This window comes from Neomonachus schauinslandi, chromosome 10 (assembly GCF_002201575.2).
Source record: "Neomonachus schauinslandi chromosome 10, ASM220157v2, whole genome shotgun sequence".
In the NCBI taxonomy this organism is placed as follows: Eukaryota; Metazoa; Chordata; class Mammalia; order Carnivora; family Phocidae; genus Neomonachus; species Neomonachus schauinslandi.
Genome location: NC_058412.1, coordinates 19,399,115 through 19,419,421, shown reverse-complemented (window position 1 = coordinate 19,419,421; position 20,307 = coordinate 19,399,115). Strand labels below are relative to the sequence as shown.

General features: G+C 37.2%; 1 protein-coding gene across 1 annotated transcript in view; it reads right to left on the bottom strand.

Moving 5' to 3' along the window:
- The window catches only part of NCOA1 (nuclear receptor coactivator 1), a 104,518-nt gene that overhangs the window by 47,938 nt on the left and 36,273 nt on the right, over window positions 1–20,307 (bottom strand). Inside the window, exons 5-10 of the mRNA XM_021697776.2 lie at window positions 19,800–19,977; window positions 17,312–17,491; window positions 15,707–15,802; window positions 10,304–10,444; window positions 3,401–3,548; window positions 745–2,065 (exon numbers count right to left, since the gene is read on the bottom strand). Coding sequence (XP_021553451.1) covers window positions 745–2,065; window positions 3,401–3,548; window positions 10,304–10,444; window positions 15,707–15,802; window positions 17,312–17,491; window positions 19,800–19,977 — 2,064 coding nt within the window. The remainder of the gene's footprint in view (window positions 1–744; window positions 2,066–3,400; window positions 3,549–10,303; window positions 10,445–15,706; window positions 15,803–17,311; window positions 17,492–19,799; window positions 19,978–20,307) is intronic.

The following is a 20,307-nucleotide window of genomic DNA, read 5'->3' as shown; positions in this document are numbered from 1 at the left end:
AACTAAATGGCAAAGAAAGCCAGACTAGGCAGTCTTGCCCACCTCCTCACACTTCTCTCCCATTTCAGTTATATCAGAGGTTCCCAAACTTAGCTACACATCAGAGTTCTCTGGGGAGCTTCTTAAAAATACAGATTTCTGGGTCCTATCTTCAGAGAGTTGGATTCAACAGGTGGGGATAGGAGGAGGGGGGCAGGAGAGGTATGTTTAAAAATCTCCAAAGCTGTGAACTGATTTTATAGAAAGAAGCAAATCTCCACTTGCTTAGAATGCCACACTGAAATTGTAGCCCTCCGAAGTTCCAAAGAGGGCATCCTGTGATTTTTCAACCATTTTCTCTGAGGGCATCCTGTGATGCTTCAGCATTGATACTAACCTTTTATTTATTTATTTATTTATTTTATTTTTTTTTTTTAAAGATTTTATTTATTTATTTGACAGAGAGAGACACAGCGAGAGAGGGAACACAAGCAGGGGGAGTGGGAGAGGGAGAAGCAGGCTACCCGCAGAGCAGGGAGCCCGACGCGGGACTCGATCCCAGGACCCCGGGATCATGACCTGAGCCGAAGGCAGTCGCTCAACCGACTGAGCCACCCAGGCGCCCGATACTAACCTTTTAATACATGCCCAAAGGGTAGGACAAAACATAGCCTGAATCCAAATCTCGTTTATGGTTGGAGTAAAATACATGAAAAGGAAAAAGTAACTCTGAATGTTCGTTCTGTGAAGCGAGGGATCACCTACCTGGCTCTGGGACTCCAGTTTAATTTCCTCAGGAGCAGGTTTGGTCATTGGGGTGGGGTTTGTGTTACAAGGATCCATCTGTTCTTTCTTTTCCACTTTCACTTTTACATCATCCAGGCTCAGGTTTGGAGTTGATCTTAAATCTTTCTCATCTTTATCTAAAAGATACCGTAGAAGCTGATGGTCTTTTGATTCTTTTTTCTTTGAAGCATCCAGTTCTAGTTTTACACTTGAGCTCCCTTGTCCCTGTCCAGTCACGGATACAGAAGTAGATGAACTGTCCTTTTTATCAGGCTCAACAGACAAAGTGGTGATATCCGAGGGGCTACCCTCCTGTAGGAGCCGGTGCAAAATTTTGTGCCGCTCCGTCAGCGAGCTGTGAGAGGAGGGGCAAGAACCGCTTGAAGAGTTAGCAGAGGCAGAGCCGGAAGTGCCTGAGCAAGACAGTACCTCTTTGCAGCTTGTGTCTATATCAGCGTGCCGTAGCTGCTGCTCTGCAGTTGTGGTCAAAAGCTGCACTAGTTTGTGACTGGTCTGAGAGTATTTACTGTCTCCATCTGAGAGTCTGTCATTGTTATGCAGAAGCCCAGAATCCAGAGGTTTGCCATCACTAGAGCTGTTGTCAGACTGAATCATTTCATTTAAAATGGATGCAATCTCTTTGTTATCTTTGGACTCAGCTTTTGCTGGTTGTATATTTAATCTGCTAGGTGAATTCTGTGAGCTCATCTGCCTGAGGACTGGAGAACTGGCAGAGAAGCCAACAGAGTTATTGGGTCCTTCATTCATGCTCTGTAAAGATGTTACTGGGATGTTTGAGTAAGATCGGTTATTATTATTACAGGCAGTACCTGTCATGACAACGGGGGAGCTTAATGTCGGAATATTAGGAGGGAACGAATTGTTTGGCATCCTGGGCCTTGGTGCCAATCCAGAACTAACTTGTCTCCTCGGAGACATGAACTGTGCGAGAGATATTCCTGTACCTTCCATAGGAGAATTATTGAGGTTTAAAGAGGGGTTAGTGCTCTGGGAACTGGCCTGTCCCTGGTTTAAGGCAACACTGGCTACAATCTGATTTCCAGGTGAGCATCCAAAACTCCCTTGGCTGTTGCTAGAATTACTATGACTGCTGCTATGGAGGTCTGAGCTCTGTTGGCGGTTTACTCTGGGGGATACCATGTTGTTGCTGGATGGTGGCAATGTGGATGAACGGGCTACACCATGAGCTGGCGAGATACTAGAATTGACGGAGGGGTTTACTCGGGGAATTGACATTCCAGAATTAGTGTCATCTTGAGGAGAAAGACCACTGTGTTCCCTAGGGGGGGAAAAAGACATTATTATTCAAACATCTTCACTGGTTTCCATTAAAATATTTTTATGATGCATATTATAAACCAAGACCATTAACCTCATTAATATTGCAAGCCATCAAGTAAAGAGCTTCTGTATGACTTTAAATTAAGGAAAAACGGTGGACTGTTAGCGCTACTGTGAAATATTAGCACCACTTAATAGGAAACAGTGCTCATGGTCTCATAAATTTGATAATGGTTTCAGTTATATGGGAAAGAAATCTTCCTTGGTCTTGGAAAAAATCCAATATATGTACTTTAAACTTTTCAAAATTTAATACAAATACTTAACATTACAATAATATTTTTGGTTGAAAGAGAAACTTCCCACACCTCTGTTTACAAAGTCTTTTATTCATGACTCCCTTGTTACAGCTTTTAAGTATTTCAACTCCAAAGAGGAAGACTGGGTAAGGAAAATACTGTGTCACTGATGTAAAAATTAAAAAGGGTGATATGCAGACATAGCAGATGTTTTGAAAGAGAAATCACAATATGAAAAAAAGAACTGTGCTAATTCCACTCACAAGCATAAATTAAACTAAAATTAGAAAAAAACAGAATACTGAATTCAGATTTTCATCGAGCTCTTTACTCAAATCCATAATTATGACAACAGATTTGTGACTGGTATTACCATGTTCCAATAAGCAAATATATCAGATGAGGAAAAGATGAAGTGAGGGGAAATGTCTTTGTTTTTGTTTAATGCTACATTTTAAATAGTTGCAAATGAAGGGTTTTGAATAATTCATAGGATAAAAGAATGGTTCCATGAATTTACCATATATACCAATGTAAAATGTATTTAGAGAGAAGAACAAATTAGAGGCAATGACATTCAAAAATCTCAAGTTGAGAGTTTAATGACTTGTAGTTTGAGAAACTGTCAACTTGAACTCAGGAGCCATCGAGTTTGCCCTAATGAGAATACAGCACTTTTAAAATTAAAAACAACAATATTAACAAACTCTGAAATCTTTTATAAGACCGAAGTTCACATATGGAAAGTTGGCTACTTTTAGCCACCTTTGTGGTTTTTACCCCTGAAACACATATTTTCAGCCTAACCTTTCCTGTGTTCCTTTTTCTTTCTTTCTTTTTTAACAATAAGGCTATTGTTAGGCGAAAAAACTATAAAACCCGGTACGGATATAGTGATTATATACTCATCACACTAGCTTAATGCCTAACTTCGAATTTTTGTTTTCTAGCCATCAAGAGTATTAAAAAATTTTCTCTAAGAAGAGATATATGAACTGACTTATTTCATATGAAGCTCTCCAAATAAGTAGTACCTGTCGATGATATGAATTCCCATGATGAAAGGTTGCATGTCTGGACTTTGAGGGTAGCAAAGTTTACACTTGGTGTGGGCGCTAAGCATTGTCCCATCATTCAATATGAATCTATAGGATGGGCTGGAGGCAGTGCCACGAGTCATCACTGTTTCAAACAAAAGAAAAACCTAGTTAAAATTCTGACACTTGTACTTTGGGCAGAGGAGAGTTACCAAGCCTTATTTCTACCTTGAACCTCATTTTAAATGCCCTCCCGACAGCTGCTTGCGCAGACTCAAAATAAAGAATAGTTCAGACAAAGCAGATATCTGAGGGCGGGGGGAATGATTCTGGTTGAAATAGACCACTTGATGACAAGTTTTAATTCAGTACTACTTGAATGAGTGCCTCCTCATATAAGTTAAAATTATGAAGAAACTTCAAACCAGGAAAAAAAATCAACCTTAATATTTCCCCATAATGGGACAGTTCTTCAAATTTATTAAGTGTCCATTAAAAATACCAGGAAGTAATCTCCCTTCTCCCTTTCGGAATTATCTCTAACAAGTTTGGTTTTTTTTTTTCCCTTTTGCTGGCTGATTTTTTTAACAACAGCTTTACTGAGATATAATTCATATACCATTAAATTCACCCTCTCTGTTTTTATTAGTTTGCAGAGTCGCTTAACTGAAATTCAAATTTAATTTTTCACTCAGGAATGTGAATCACTAAGGTCCCATCTGAGGAATTAGTATATTCACATATTATTTTTTATGTTTGAATTTAGTGTAGGAAGTAAATTAAGATAAAGCCAATCATGGCTAATATAAAAAACAAAAACTAGGTTAAGGCAGTCAAATCACTATATAAACAACATAATTTACTTTTGTCTTAAAGGTTTATTAATAGCAGACAAAATTCTAACCATATTGGCAAGTATTTATTAAATATGTAAAGGCTATACCAGACTACTAAGTAAGAAAATGTCATTGATGTTTTAGCAATATAATAAAATTCTATTTTAAGAAAGATTTAATAGGTAGATTCAGCTATACCAAGGTTAAAAATCATATTCATGGAAACACAAGAATTACTACCATAAATGACTATTACAATTTAGCCTGTAATGAACGCTAGTACTATTTTTCAAAGACATTTCAGAAAGCCCTTCTATTACATTTTAAAGACATGTTAAAAAGACTTAAAAGGAGCAATTAATAAATATTTTTTTGAAACTGCATATTACTTAAATAAAGAGAAGACATACTCTCTTTTATTGCTTTGGGTATACCTTATATACTGAAGAGGGCATAATCTGTTGCAAATCTATACCATACACAAATCAGCCTAAGTACCAAAATTATGATATAAACTTAATGGAAAGGATCAAGATTGATGTCCAACCAACCACATTCTTTACCCACCTGGCAATTTCAGCCAAATCACTGGTACATTTACCAAATATAACACATGGAGAAATTTAGTACCAAATGAAATAATAACTGATGAAAGAGAGTCTTAAATGAAATGGATAATTTTTGTATTAGGATATAAAAAAATTTAACGATTCCAAACTGTTAAATCTTTTTAACAGTATATTTTGGAAGATACATCTACAACAAAAAAGTAGCATTTCAAGATAAATTATTAATCTGGGATAATGATAAAGCTACATTATACAAAGGGCCGGGCAAGATACAATATATTTCATGTTATTTTGCTTATGCCATTTTGTCTCTTCATCATTGTTTATTGCTCTTTAGGGTCTCTCCATTCTGCTGCAAAACACTGGCTCTTCACTATTGAGCTGCACTGTCACCAGCCACATGTGGCTATTTAAATTTAAAATTAAATAAAATTTCAAATTCAGTTCCTCAGCCACACCACATTTCAACTACTCAATAGCAACATGTGGCTAGCGTCTCCCATCCTGGACAGTACAGTATACATATATACAATCTGACTTCAACTTATATTTCCAATCTTGTTTTTCATTGCTTCCTAAACATTTCTTCTGTGTCACTTTAAATAAAGGTAGATAACTTGACACACTTATTTTTCTTCATCAGCTAAAATAAACATAAGGGCTAGTACTGTGTCCCATTCTTGTTTTCCACTCTCCTTGAATCTTGCACGAAGCTTTGCATATAAAATCACCCAGTAAGTACTTGCTAATTGACCCTCAACTTGAATCTCATGTAAACAGATTAATATTGACTTGTGATCAACTACCATAACATTTCTTTAAAGGACAGATTTTAGATCTTAGCTGTGTTCTCAAATGCTTATATCTCAATTTATGTTCTTGCTCTCATAGGAATCTGGACTTAACTTTTGTAATGAAAATTAATGGAAAAGAAATGTCTTGATTTGTTGATAAGCCCTATAAAGTGAGAAAGAACTAGAAACTCAGACTAGCATGGAAACATTAAGATACTTAATGTGGATTACACAGAAACATCACTGGCCCGCCCTTTGGTAACTATGCTGTCTTAACTTGGGATTCTGTCTATCTAAACTAAAAAAAATTCCAAAATTGAGAACCCCTATTAACTTTATATAAGGAATTTACTGCACTTTAAGTTTTGAAGTTAGATTATTTATTTTGGATGATAATGTGTGGAAAAAAGACTTAGCACACATTACGATTCACACATTCTTTGAAAAGGAAAAAAGGTAATATAAACTATAGTAAAACTTTAATTATTAGAACTTAAGACTATCCAGTTAACTAGGGGCACCGGGGTGGCTCAGTCATTTAAGCATCTGCCTTTGGCTCATGTCATGATCCCAGGATCCTGGGATGGAGACCCACGTGGGACTCCCTGCTCAGCTGGGAGCCTGCTTCTTCCTCTCCCTCTGCCCCTTGCCCCCCTGAGCACGCGCACTTGTGTGCCCTCACTCTCTTTCTAATAAATAAATAAAATCTTAAAAAAAAAAAAAAAAAGACTATCTCATTAACTAAAATTCTTCTGGTGCTCAATTTTTCAGACGGAAAGATAAACAGGAAGGTAGCGTGGATCAATGAAAAGAACAAGAGCCTAGAAGTCAGATTTAGGCTTGAACTCTGCCTTTGTCATTTACAACTTTAGGACTTCATAATGCAAATTAACCTTCGCCCATCATCACTAAAACTGAGCCAGTAATGTTGTGAGATAGTATCTAGTATGGAGCCTAGTACGTAGCAGGTACTGAATGAATATTTCCTGAAAAACACCAAAGAAAACACAAACACAAAGTACCTATGTCCTGAGTCATATACACATTCAGCCAATCCCTAGATACTATTCACACCAATAGCTTCAATCTTATAAAACAATCATTAATATTTTGAATTAAGACATGAGTAAGGGAGCCACAGTTCTTTACAGAGCTGGCTAGATAAACATTTGCTCCGCACACCAAATTTTCCCTATAAATGGGTTTCAAGGTTTACGACTGGATAAAACTATTTGGAATGTCATTGATCACAGGTCCTGGCCTTGTTTTCCAATCTCGTTTCGCCAGGTATATAGCTCGCTAGTATTGTGATCCCTGCCTCCTGTATCCATTTCTAAAATTTTTAGAACACTTGGTGGGGAGGGATACTATTGATGTGGTATTACTGACACCCCAGAAACTCTTCTAGGAACCTTTTAAAATAACAACTGTTTTGTTTTGTTTTCCCCTCTAGAATAGGCCTCAACAGAGCTATGAAGCAAAGAAAAACATTTTCTCAGATCATAGCAGCTCTAAGAGTAGAGCTATTTGGGTTTTTGACTCCAACCAATTTGGTGCCAAGATAACCTCAACAAGCATGCTTTACTGATGTTAACTAAATGGGCAGGTATAAGATGTGTGGTAGGGTACTACCGGTCAATGCTGGTAGAGATTTCTTTTACCTTTTGGTATTTCCCTAGATACATGCAGAAAGAATGCAACTTAAAAAGCTGTTCCCAAGACTGCTACTCTCCCTAAATGCTGATAGATGTGCTACAGGAATAAGTATTCTGAGGAAAAATAAGTCTGGATAACAAAGTCAAACAGGTACCTTTATCGTAGAACCTCCTAGAAACTTAAATATATGTTAAATATGTCTTATGAATTCTCAAGAGCGGGAGACTGAAACATTCCCCAAACTTAATTCAGTATGAAACATCATTCCCTAGTTACAGCTATTAATATCTTATGGAATGTAGGTTTATGTTCTCCAAACTTCTCTGTAAGAAAACATCTTAGACTACAGACTCTGATTCAGTAGCATGGGTGGATCCAGAAATCTGGCTTAACAACTGCCCTGGATGAATGTTATCAAGGACCCTTGGGAAGTATTTAACCTAAACCTTTCTTAAAGGAATGGTTCTCAATTGAACTGAATCTGGGAAACTTCCAAACCACATACCCCTACAAAGACTTCCTCCTCCTAGTTTAAAAAGTTCCTCAGGTGATCCTCACACCCATTTCCCCCTAATCTCAGTGGAGAACTACTGCTGTAATCTAGTTCATGCTGCATACCCCCATATTCTTTGGCTGAAATGTGTTTGTTTTGTTTTGTTTTTCAAATTTGATTCTGGAAAATAAAATGGTAAACTCCCTTTAAAAGCTGTCTCTGTCAAAAGCAGCTGAAAAACTGAGCTAAGAGCTAAAGTTTAATGCATATTAGGATTTTCTACCAACCACTGCCTTCAAAGAGTAAGTTAATGGGCAGGGAAATAAAAAAAGACTCAATCACTATAGAGTTTTACCAATTTTTAACTTTTTAAAAGTTTCACACAGTGGCATAATTTCACTCTTTTCACCCTGTCCTTAAGTGAAGAGGGAGCAATGGAACTGCAAATACAAATTTACACCTCCCCCAACTCTGACAGACCAATGGATCTCACACTGGATGTACTTCAGCGCTGCCTCTGGAGCTTCAGATACCTGGGCCCTCACAGGAGATTTTAATTCAGCAGGCCAACATCTTTAGCAGATGATCCCCACGTGAGTGTTTCATGGACCACAGTTTTCTTACCAGGTTAGATACTGCTGAGTATGAAATATCAGAAAAAGATGTGTTCAGTCCATGAACACTGTTAGGCAAATTGCCCAAAATCTCCCAAACTGTAAAATCAGAGTCATGTGAACTCTGGACAACAGTGCTGAGAAAAATACAAGTTATCTCTATTGAGGAATGTTTTCTTCCCCAAAAAAGTGGAAGAAAAGGACACGAAGAAATTACTAATGGGAAAGAGGTGTTGAATTACACTTCTTTACATTCTAAATTGTTTTATTTCATATATTAATGATAGTTACTTGTTATACTTTAATCAATGTTTTATAGAGAATTTTAATGGTTTAGAAACACATCAACTGTGGTTCAGTCACATCTATAGGGAGCCTAGTCATTTAGACAATAAGACAATAATCTAGACCTGCTTTGCCTTGGTGCAAGTATATATAAATTACAGGCAAATAAAATTAAAAGTCTTTCACGTAAAGTCTTGGAAGGCCCAACTTATGAAGTTAAGGTAAAAACCAAAGAGCATCGTATACTTTAGCATTTGCAGCAGTGAATGGAGAGAGTGCTCCGAGTCTCAAACTTAGGCAAAAGTGCCATTACTGACTGGTAGAGGGAGTCTGCAACCAGTAAATGGCATTAGTTGCTTATTGCACTGGTTTGCAAACCTGACTGCACTTCAGGATTGCCTGGGAACTTTTAAGAAATGTAGGTTCTTGGTCCTATCCACTGAAATACCATCTTTGGGGAAGGTATCAGTCTAGTAAGAGGCCCACTGGAGAACTCTTAGTCTATAGGAAGTTGTCCCAGAAGTAACCAGACTAGTAAGGTTCATATAGATGGCTTCCTGGAAAAAAAAAAAAAAAAAAATCAAGCTGCTTCCTCTCCACATACCGCCTGGAAGCAGTTGACCTAAAATGTAACAAATGGAAAATCATCTATAAAGTTAGGAATCCTAATATTACGGGGAAATATTAAAATTAAGAAGGGTGATGGAATAATGAAAAACATTTTTAAATTATTTTTCAGGAAGAGCCATACAAAGAGTCTCTTTCCAAAGAAACTATTAGAGAACAGAGAATAAATCATACAGGGAACGGAGTATTAGGCTAACATAATTACGGGACAATATTTTTAAAGTATATCAAAACCCTCACCACCTCTGAAACTCTATGAACTTTCTCAAATAATTTTCCCTGTTTCCTGTAATACTGTTAAGTTCCTTAAGGGCAGAGAATATACTTGTTTTATCTCCCACAGTACCATGACATAGCATCTATACAATTATTAATTTCATATGACATATTTTTAACTTGAAACTTCAACCTAAGTCAGCTGATACAGGTACTGTAACAGGAATGAAGTAAACCTGTGGGATACAGATTGCTGTATTATCTAGAAGCCCTTTCACGCATGCCTGTTCTGCTGGGAATGATCTTCAAAAGTCAGAAGAAATTATCACTTCCTCTCCGAAGCCATCCCTGATTCTCCAAGTCAGAATTAATTTTTTTCTTCTTTGGTTATACCTCTGGGTATAAGCCCATGTCACACTGATCTTTAAAGTCATATATTGTCCTAATATATTTTGAGCTCCTTGAGGGCAAAACCCTGCTTCTTAGTCATCGTTGTATCCCTGCCACCTGACATAGTGTTCTATGCATGTGAAGAACTTGATACATGTCTGCTGAATGAACGAATGAATGAATGAGTGAGTGGGTGAGTGACCACCACATGATACCCTGTTCTTTAAAATGTGCATCCCAAATTCAGGATCCACTCATGAATTACTTTGCTTACCCATTTCTTCCTTTCCTAAGACTGATTATTGCAAAAACTATAATTTGGAGAAAATACTTATCAAGCCATAAGTTCTATATAAATTACTTCAATATTAATAAAAAAGCAAGGTGAATGAAAATAATTAAGAGAAAAAAAACCTTTACCTTCTTGAAATAGTTGTCTGGCATAAGATGGTTCTCTGCCCTGGGGCTGGAAAAAAGCATAAATGCACTTCCTCACTAAATCTTCCCAGCCAGTTCTGCCGGCAGCTCTCAGGGAACTGGTATCAATAGAGATGATTTTACCTACACGAAGAACAGAAGTTTCCATTTGTGATAGCCTCTTGACATAAGTCATCCACCCATATTTCAAAATCGACGACTACATCTAAGAAATTGGCTGCTGTCCCTAAATGCTTAGTGGACAAATAAACACCGGACATTAATAAACACTACTATAGTGGACATTAATAAACACTACTAATTTTTATTACATATTATAACAGTGTTATCACTTACATGATAATAAAAAACTATTTTGGCCTTGGAGTGTGTAATATGTTAGCATATCATATTCTAAAATTCAATTCCAGTCAAGTATTAAAATCATACCATAAAGACCTGAAGCTGCAGAGACTAACACAAATCCAGTTCCTCTGGTTTGCTCTTTGGATGCTACTCTCTGTATACTAATGACTGGATCACTTATTGGGAAAGGAGAGACACAGATGAAATATATGATTTTGGTTTAAATTAATTTCCAATAACTAAGTGAAAAGAATATGAGAAAGTAAGCAAAACTTTCCTTTTCTACCTCTTCTTGGGCCGTAGGCAATACTGCATTTAAGAGTAAAAAAAGACCAAGGGCAATAGAAGTTATATCAGAAAAAGGTAACAAGTGAGAGCATTAAGATTGGCTAGAAATTCTGCACACAGAACATATGCTTTATAAAATGTAGTAGTGATTTGCTATTATCATACTTGAACAAATTTCCTAGATGGCTATGGAAGAATTCAGGTAAATTACTCCTTAGTTAACCAGGGGCCAATTAATCCAGTTTGGGATTATCCAGATAAGTTTTATTTTTTTATGCAATCTTATATTAACACAAAATAATACAGGTAAGATATATACGTGCATAGAATTAGATTAATAAAATGAAAACCTGCAGACCCACCATCCAACTTCAGAACTGGAACATTACCTATACCATTCCATGATGTGTGTACTCCTCACTTGTCACATCCCTCTGTTTTTACATTCTCCTGGCAAGGGACATCTAAATTGTATCCCGTTTTTTTGATATTACAATCAATGCTGCTGTGAACACTGTCTACATTTTCCATGGTGCATGTGTGTGAGAGCTTCTCTAGGGTACATACGTAGGAACAGAACTGTTGAGTCATAGGTTATGTGAATATTCAACTTTATAACATTAAACGGTTTCTCAGAAACTTATATAAGAGCTACTGTTAATCCAACATCCTCTCCATCACTTGGGATACTGTCAGGCTTCTTTATATTTTACAATTAGTAGCTGAAAAATGTTTATGATCTAAATTTGTACTTCCCAATTAATGAGTTTGAGAATTTTTCATGTTTCCTCTTCTGTGAATCGCTGATTTGTCTTTTCCTTATCTTCCCTCTTCTCACAACAAACTCAAATCTGTTGTACTATTTGTGCATCTTCATTTTAACTAATCCCTTCTTTATGTTTTTTTACTTGGTTTGCTTGGAATTTATTAGGCCTCTTTAACTCAGTCTTGAATCTGATATATCTGAATCTGTCTGATAAGGCTGTTGCCCAAGTCTTGGCATAAATGTAAATAGTAGAAAGAAAAGAAATTTAAACTTAAAGAAAGGAATTTTGTTATTTAAGAATAATTTGGGAAAAGCCTGGTGAACACTTGACTGCAACTACAGACAATTCTGGATTTTCTAAGAATTATAATTATTTAATCTTTGTCTCTAATTACATCAGAGGTCAAGAGTTGGTTATAGCAGAGAATCGACTGTCACAGGATCTTCACACGCAACAATGCTGCTCAGATGTAATGACAAAGGGAGGTGTGTGTGTGTGTCTGTGTGTGTGTGTGTCTGTGTGTATTCATGTCAGTACTAACCACAAGAGAGCAAGAGTCTAGAATTGCATGATCAGACGGGAGAAAGTGATAAAATTATCAGCAGTGGTAACAAAGGATTAGGTAATGCAGTGACTATCTTAGAAGAGAATCATGAATGGGTTGATTTAGAGTACCTCTGCTTGCTAGAGGAAAGTTTAACCAACCAACCAACCCATCCAACTAATAAGCCGCTGTTCAACATTTCTTGGTAGAGGACTTTTTGTTTTTTTTAAGGGATATGAACCACTTTTTTAAGGGACATAACTCTATGTAGTTAAAACTACTACTTCCTGGGGCACCTGGGTGGCTCAGTCGTTAAGCGTCTGCCTTCGGCTCAGGTCATGATCCCAGGGTCCTGGGATCGAGTCCCACATCGGGCTCCCTGCTCAGCGGGAAGCCTGCTTCTCCCTCTCCCACTCCCCCTGCTTGTGTTCCTGTTCTCGCTGTCTCTCTCTGTCATATAAATAAATAAAAAAATCTAAAAAAACAAAAAACAAAAAAAACAAAACAAAAAAAACCTACTACTTCCTAATACTTATTGCAACTAGTTTAAATTATTTTTTTATCTAAATCAATTTGATGATATAAAAAATGTTATTTACATTTTAAGAACACTTTATATTTCTTTGGCACTTCTCTATTTTCCTTATATTTTACATTTCCTCTGGTATCTTTTATGTATTAAGTGTATACAGTACAGTGATGTCCTTGTAATAGTGCTTTGGTGGAAGGCAATGCAATATAAAGGAAGAGTTCTATATTAGGGTCTATGGATGTCTGTTCTCAGCAATTAGCTGTATGGTTTTGGAAAAGTCAACATTCTATCCTTTGTAAAATGAGTGGGCTACAGTCCGTGATCTCTGAGGTTCCCTCTAGGTTTATAATTATTTTATGATTCAGAGCTTATTTTTTAAATTTGTACACATCTACTGTAAAATCAGTTATATCTAAGATTTTAATGCTGGGTCCTTGGTCAGAAACAAAACTACCAGTAATAACATTGTTACTATGGGAAAATACAGTCTTCTTCTTTTTTTTTTTTTTTAAAGATTTTATTTATTTATTTGAGACAGAGAGAATGAGAGAGAGAGAGCACATGAGAGGGGTGAGGGTCAGAGGGAGAAGCAGACTCCCTGCCAAGCAGGGAGCCCGATGCGGGACTCAATCCCGGGACTCCAGGATCATGACCTGAGCTGAAGGCAGTCGCTCAACCAACTGAGCCACCCAGGCGCCCTACAGTCTTCTTTAAAATAATCCAATTTAAGGGGCATCTGGGTGGCTCAGTCGGTTAAGGGTCTGACTCTTGATTTCAGCTCAGGTCATGATCTCAGGGTCTTGAGATCAAGCCCCACATCAGGCTCTGTGCTCAGCCGGGAGTAGGTCATGATCTCAGGGTCCCTCCCTCTGCTTGTTAACGCTCTCTCTCTCTAAAATAAAATTTAAAAAACATAAAATAATCCAATTTAAGATTCAATGTATAGAAATGCAATATGAGGAAAAGCTGAATATATTGTTCCTAAATCATCCTCATAATATTTAGGCCTCCTTCGCCTCCCACATTTATTCAGTAATCTGACTTCCACTCTTTCCAGCAAGCTTTTATTCTGCTCACAAGCCTTTATTTGGTTTTACTGACACAAAAGACCAGTTATATTTTTCAGTGGGCCCTATTTTTCCTCCATGCATTAGTATTTTTGGTTTTCAATATAGGTTATTCAATTTTTCCAGAGCTATACATTGGTGGAAAATGGAAAAGGACATGTAGATGGTAGACTCAAGAGGGAGGGAAGAAAGTTATGGTGAGGGATAATTACTATGCGCAGATGCTATATCTCCAAGTCCTAGACATTCTCTTTACTATACTCTATTATTCGTGCTAATTTATCCCCACTTACTCTTCAGTAAGAGCAGCTGGGAGCTTATCTTTAAAAACCCAAGAATAGGGGCGCCTGGGTGGCTCAGTTGGTTAAGCGACTGCCTTCGGCTCAGGTCATGATCCTGGAGTCCCGGGATCGAGTCCCGCATCGGGCTCCCTGCTCGGCGAGGAGCCTGCTTCTCTCTCTGACCCTCCCCCCTCTCATGTACTCTCTCTCATTCTCGCTCTCTCAAATAAATAAATAAAATCTTTAAAAAAAAAAAAAAAAAAAAAAAAAAACCCAAGAATAAAGCACACAACAGGAATATTGTATTTCTGGGACTAAAAAACTAAGAAATATTGTAACAAATATTAATAAATGTTATAAGTAATGGTAAAGGTCAAAAAGTACATTAAAACGAAATTTTGACAAAGAATAAAATTCAGTAGAAATGATTTTTAAAATCTTGGTTTGCTAAAAAATATCTCTGTGGTATCTATCCCTATTTTAAAATGAGAGAGGTAATTGATACATAAGTAACTCTGATGTAAAAGTATGAAACTTGATGTGTTAAAGATAAGATTACATAACATATGTAAAATACCAGAGAAAATTGTAAAAAACAGTAACAATTTGTTTTGGCTGAAAATCAAACCTGAAGTAGGCCTTTACAAAGAGGGCCTTACTTCCTGGCACTCACTTTTGGGCTCTACTGCCCTTCTTTCGGTTCCTCTAATGCACTTGTCTGTTTTCCCACAGGCCTTTGCAGCGAGCTCTCCTTCCTCAATCAGGAGTACTCATGCTGCACAGTGACCCTTCCTTGCCACCCCTGCCACACTTTGCAGAGTTGGCACCACCTCATCCTTTGGAGCTTAGGGCTCAAAGTCAGCTCCTCAGACAGGCACTGGTTAACCAGCTAATTTAAAAAATAGGTTTTCCCTCTCAGTTTGCCTTTTACCATCTCACACCTTTTCCATCATAAAATGTACCACAATTTGTAATCATGTTGTTGATTTTTGCTCAGCTATGTACACCCTGAGCAGTCACACATAGTGACAGGCACTTCTAGGCACTTAATCAGTATGTGCTGAATACATTTAAAAAAAAAGGGGAAAGGAAAAAGAAATAGCCAGATACACTGAAGCATAATTTTTAAAACCACCATTTATAAATAAATGTATTTACATCTATGCTGCCAAATTTCTTTAAAAATTTTATTCCATGATTATGAAAAATAATTTATAACCAAAACAAATATGTGAACAGTTATAATGTTCTCCCCAGCACCCTGCCCATGACAATGATTACAGCATCTAAAATGCACAAGACAAATGGGGCACCTGGCTGGCTTGGTCGGGGAGCGTATGACTCTTGATCTTGGGGTTGTGAGTCTGAGCCCCATGTTGGGTGTGCAGATTGCTTAAAAGTAAAATCTTAAAAAAAATTAATACAATAAAATAAAAATAAAATGCACAAGATCAAGACCATCTAAAATATTTTCTGTATAAGAAGAGTGAACAGAAGCTGAATAGCACACAACAGAAGGACACAAAATTTTGGATGTAATTCTAAACTTTGCAGTTAATACCTGTAGTATCTTGCTTGGTCATAAAGGATTCTACACCTGTAATAGCTGGAGGCCGAGGTAATCGCCGTGCAATACAAATCAAACATGACTGGAAATCTGCCCAAAACAAGAAAGGGAAGTTGAAGAAAACAGGGCAGAAAACAGTTCACATCTATCATTTGCCATTAATGGTTTTCATAAAAACAACACGTTATAGGATCTGACACAATACTGGAGTCACTCTGATCTAATAATACAATATTAGAGATAAAATTGCTGGTAACCAAAAACTGGCAGCTCCGGGTGGAGATCTAGTTAGCATAAATTATCCCTTTCGAATTGAATGTTCGGACATAAACCAGAGGAGACAGACACATCTCATGTACTTGGGTGGTAACAACTTGAAGAAGTAGTTTTCACTAGATTTAAGGAACACAATGATTTTTTAAATACAGTTTTTAGTCAATTTCCTATATTTATCAGTACTTAATGGCTACAAAGACTATTCTCATAACCACTGTGCAGATAATAATTACCATATGAGAAAAACATTTAACTCTTTCTGAAGAAGCAATTATTTTGCCCTTGATGGAGGACTTCATGTTTTAGGATCTATAATTTTTTCAAAGTCCCATTTCCAATTTTTTTGAGTGCTACACACAATATCACACAGCTAAACATGATCTTCAATCATATAAGACAGACTGGCACTGGCATGTGTATTTTGTAAAAAGTCCTCAGTTGACTGTGGCACCCACTTGTGGGTGAAACCTGCTACGTGCATGACCTTTTTTATATCCGGTTAATTTCTCATCTTTTACCTTCCCCGGTCCTTACTCTAGCTGCCAATTTGTGGTGTCTTCACTTAGCTCAGACTAGCTCATGTGCAAAACTCATCCTCTGTCACATATTTGACTAATGCCATGTTGATACCATGTTCGTATTAGAGCTTCAGCTGTGTTTTCATCTGTTCATACGCTTTCTCCTTATAAATTACCTTGCATGGCCTCAAAAATGCTAACTCTATCCTCCAACGTTCCCCACACTCTAAACTTGAAACTTTCTAAAAATCAGAGCTGTTCAACAGCCTGCTGCATCTGGTACATTTCCAACTGGCAGCAGTTAGTTACGTCTCTTATTTCTAGGCAGCAAGTTGGTTTGAATTTGACATTTTAGTGGGAATGCCAGCTTAAAACTGAGAGTGGGGGCGTCTGGGTGGCTCAGTTGTTAAGCGTCTGCCTTCGGCTCAGGTGGTGATCCCGGGGTCCTGGGATCGAGCCCCACATCGGGCTCCCTGCTCAGTGGGAAGCCTGCTTCTCCCTCTCCCACTCTTCCTGCTTGTGTTCCCTCTCTTGCTGTGTCTCTCTCTGTCAAATAAATAAATAAAATCTTAAAAAAAAAAAAAAACCTGAGAGTGTGGGGGCATTTTAAAGGGGTGATTCTAGATGTTGGCAATTTTTTTTCTTAAGTATTAGGAAATAACATAGTAAGCTGAATAGCCACTATGATACATAATATAGTGACCAAAAATACTATCTGAAAAGGCTGTTTATAATCAATTACCTCCCTGATCTTTAAAGCCATGGAAAAAGCGATCAAACACCTTAAAACCACCCTTTGTTTTACCTTCTCCATCCTCTTGAATTGATTTTGGCTGTGACACAGTGAAACACTGCATGACTTCATACCGCTGGCAAGCTTCTTGGTTCTCGGTGCCTGGCTCATCTGGAGGGTGAATTAGCATCCTGCAGTTAAAGGTATGGCTATTTCGTCGTGTTGCCTCCTGAGGCCAAGGAACTCCATTTACTGTGGAAGAAAAACTGATTATATGGCCACGAATAGGGTGAAAAACTCTGAAGATACATAAGACATACATTTAGCCATCTGCTTTATTAGATATTCAGATTAAAAGACAGATCTCTTCACATCTAACATTATCCTGAGGCAACAGAATACTTATCTTCCTTAGCAAATCTGAATGTCTACCAATTACAAAATTGTAAAATTTCTAAGAGATTGTATAGGATTTCTCCCCTCAAAAATAAGACCTTACATATTCCTAATTCATTAACAGTCTTTATAAACAGTTAAAGACAAAAACTAAAAATTAATAATTAACAGCTTACTACTCTTTTACTCAGATTTTTATAGCAGTTAATTAATGCACTTTTCCATTTATTTCCAGTTACACCCTGGAAATGAAAAAATGATTGGAAACCACAGATCCATTGTTAAGCAGGAGTTTTAACCTGGCAGGTATGTATTCTTAAGGATGGGCTTGTGAAAATGTGCACCTTTTTGGGGAGAGGATTCAAAGTTTCTCAAAGGAGACTGTGACTCAAAAAAAATATTTAGATTAGACAGAGACCAACCTTGGCTTCTTCAAACCATTTTTCTCACACTTTATTTTATTTGCACAGTTTATATGCAACAATGCCTCGAATATAGTGGGTAGTCGATAAGTTATTACATAAAAATTGGGGCGCCTGTTGGCTCGGTCAGTTAAGCTTTTGATTTTGGCTCAGGTCATAATCTCAGGGTCGTGAGCTGAAACCTGTGTCGGGCTCCACACTGGCATGGAGCCTGCTTAAGGTTCTCTCTCTCTCTCTGCCCCTCCCTCTCACTCCCTGCCTCTCTAAAAAATTAAAAAATAAAAAATAAGTTATTAAATAAAAATGATGTTAAAACATAAATGTTGCCTGATTTGGTATAACAAAACTGAATTCAGTTATAGAAAAGATGTCTGTACATTTCAAGTGATCATCACTGTGTGATGGGTCACTATTTCCCAGTTAACAATGCTATATTCAAACCATGGTGGCAGTCAGAGGGTTTTTAAGACTCTTCTCTCGCCATTCCCAACAGTTTTTTTATTTTGTCCTCTTCACTGACCATCCTTCCTTTTTAGTATCTCATTAGCCTGTAACTGTTAGAGGAGATCACTGAAACAAACCTACACTGGAGGAAGGAGTCTTGGTTTTGCTATGAGCTAGCTGAGGTTTGGGTTAATTACTTTATCTTTGTACCATTTTTAAAATAAAGGAATCCAGGGGCGCCTGGGTGGCTCAGTCGGTTAAGCGTCTGCCTTCGGCTCAGGTCATGATCCCAGGGTCCTGGGATTGAGCCCCACGTTGGGCTCCCTGCTCAGCGGGGAGCCTGCTTCTCCCTCTCCCTCTGCCTGCCGCTCTGCCTACTTGTGCTCTCTATCTCTCTGTCAAATAAATAAATAAAATCTTAAAAAAAAAAATAAAGGAATCCACTATATTATCTCTCAAGTCATTCATACCCTAAAATTCTATAACAAAACACATAAGACCCCTTGATAATTCAAATATCAAACTGGTGATCTTAACAGAAATAATCATTTCAGGCCCCCAGGTACTATAAACACACAACTACTCTTTTCAAAGAAGAAATAAAGCTTCCATTCTATTGAGTGAACAATACAGAAAATAAAGTTACAGATAAACATTTTATTTGCATGTGTGGTTTAGTTATATAGAGTTTCTAGTCAAGGCCCTCCCCTTACTTTTAGAGCACACACAGGCAAAGGAATAGGCACAGGGTTTAGCAAATGGAACAGAGGTTGGAAATCAGATCCCCTCCGTCCTCTCAGCTGGGCTCCTTTGTAGCAAACAATCTGTCCAACCATACTTGAAACTTCTGAGTTGAAGCCACTTATATCCAAAAATGTCCGTTTTAATACATATAAAATACGACCGTATATTTTTCCCTCCCTCCCTTTTTTCTTTTTGAGCAGGGTGGTGGGAAGGATATACATTTATCTCTTTCTTGGACATAATCAAAATTGAAAACAAAGGTAATTTCAAGCAGAAGCTTCTAGTGGCAAGGCACCTGACTGCTCTGCTTCTTACTACTGTCACATGACTAGGGCATAACGAGAGGAACAGGATAAAAGGAATGCTCTCTATCAGCTATTTGATGATACTCACCCATCATATTTACATATCAGGCTGAAATTAAATTTAAAAATATTTTTAATATGTTATAACATATTCTAGAATAATACTATGTATTATAAATATAATAACCGTATAATGGAAAAAAAGCTATAGAGAGTTCATATTCTTTTAAAAAACACATTGCTTTGTACCTAGTGATTTTGGGAGCAGATTCTTCACAAATTCTGCATGATCCCCCACATGCAGTATGCTGTAGACACTGGTATTCATTAATTCCTCCTGATTGTAACCCAAGTAGCTGGTCACATTCTCTGACACAAATACAATTCTCCCTTCACAGTTCACAACAAAGAAAAATCCATCCAAAGCCTGCAAAGCCAAAAAAACAAAAAAAGGATTAAGAGATTAGGAGGTTAAAAAAATAAAAGAAAAATAAACATATACATTTCTCTATTGAAAAAGAGATCAGAAATATATGTCAAGTTAAAAGAAAAAGGGAGCCTGAATAGAAGACTTAATATTGTATGTTTTCTGTCGAAGGGGCAGGATTTTGAAACAGACTGTATGTACAGTAATGTACAGCAGGCATGAATGAGTGTATCAACCCTCTTTCTTAGAGAGAAACTTTATGGTAGCAGATGTGAAGCAAGTAATTGATATTCACGCAGTCATAAACATCTCTAAACTATAGGTTAAGAC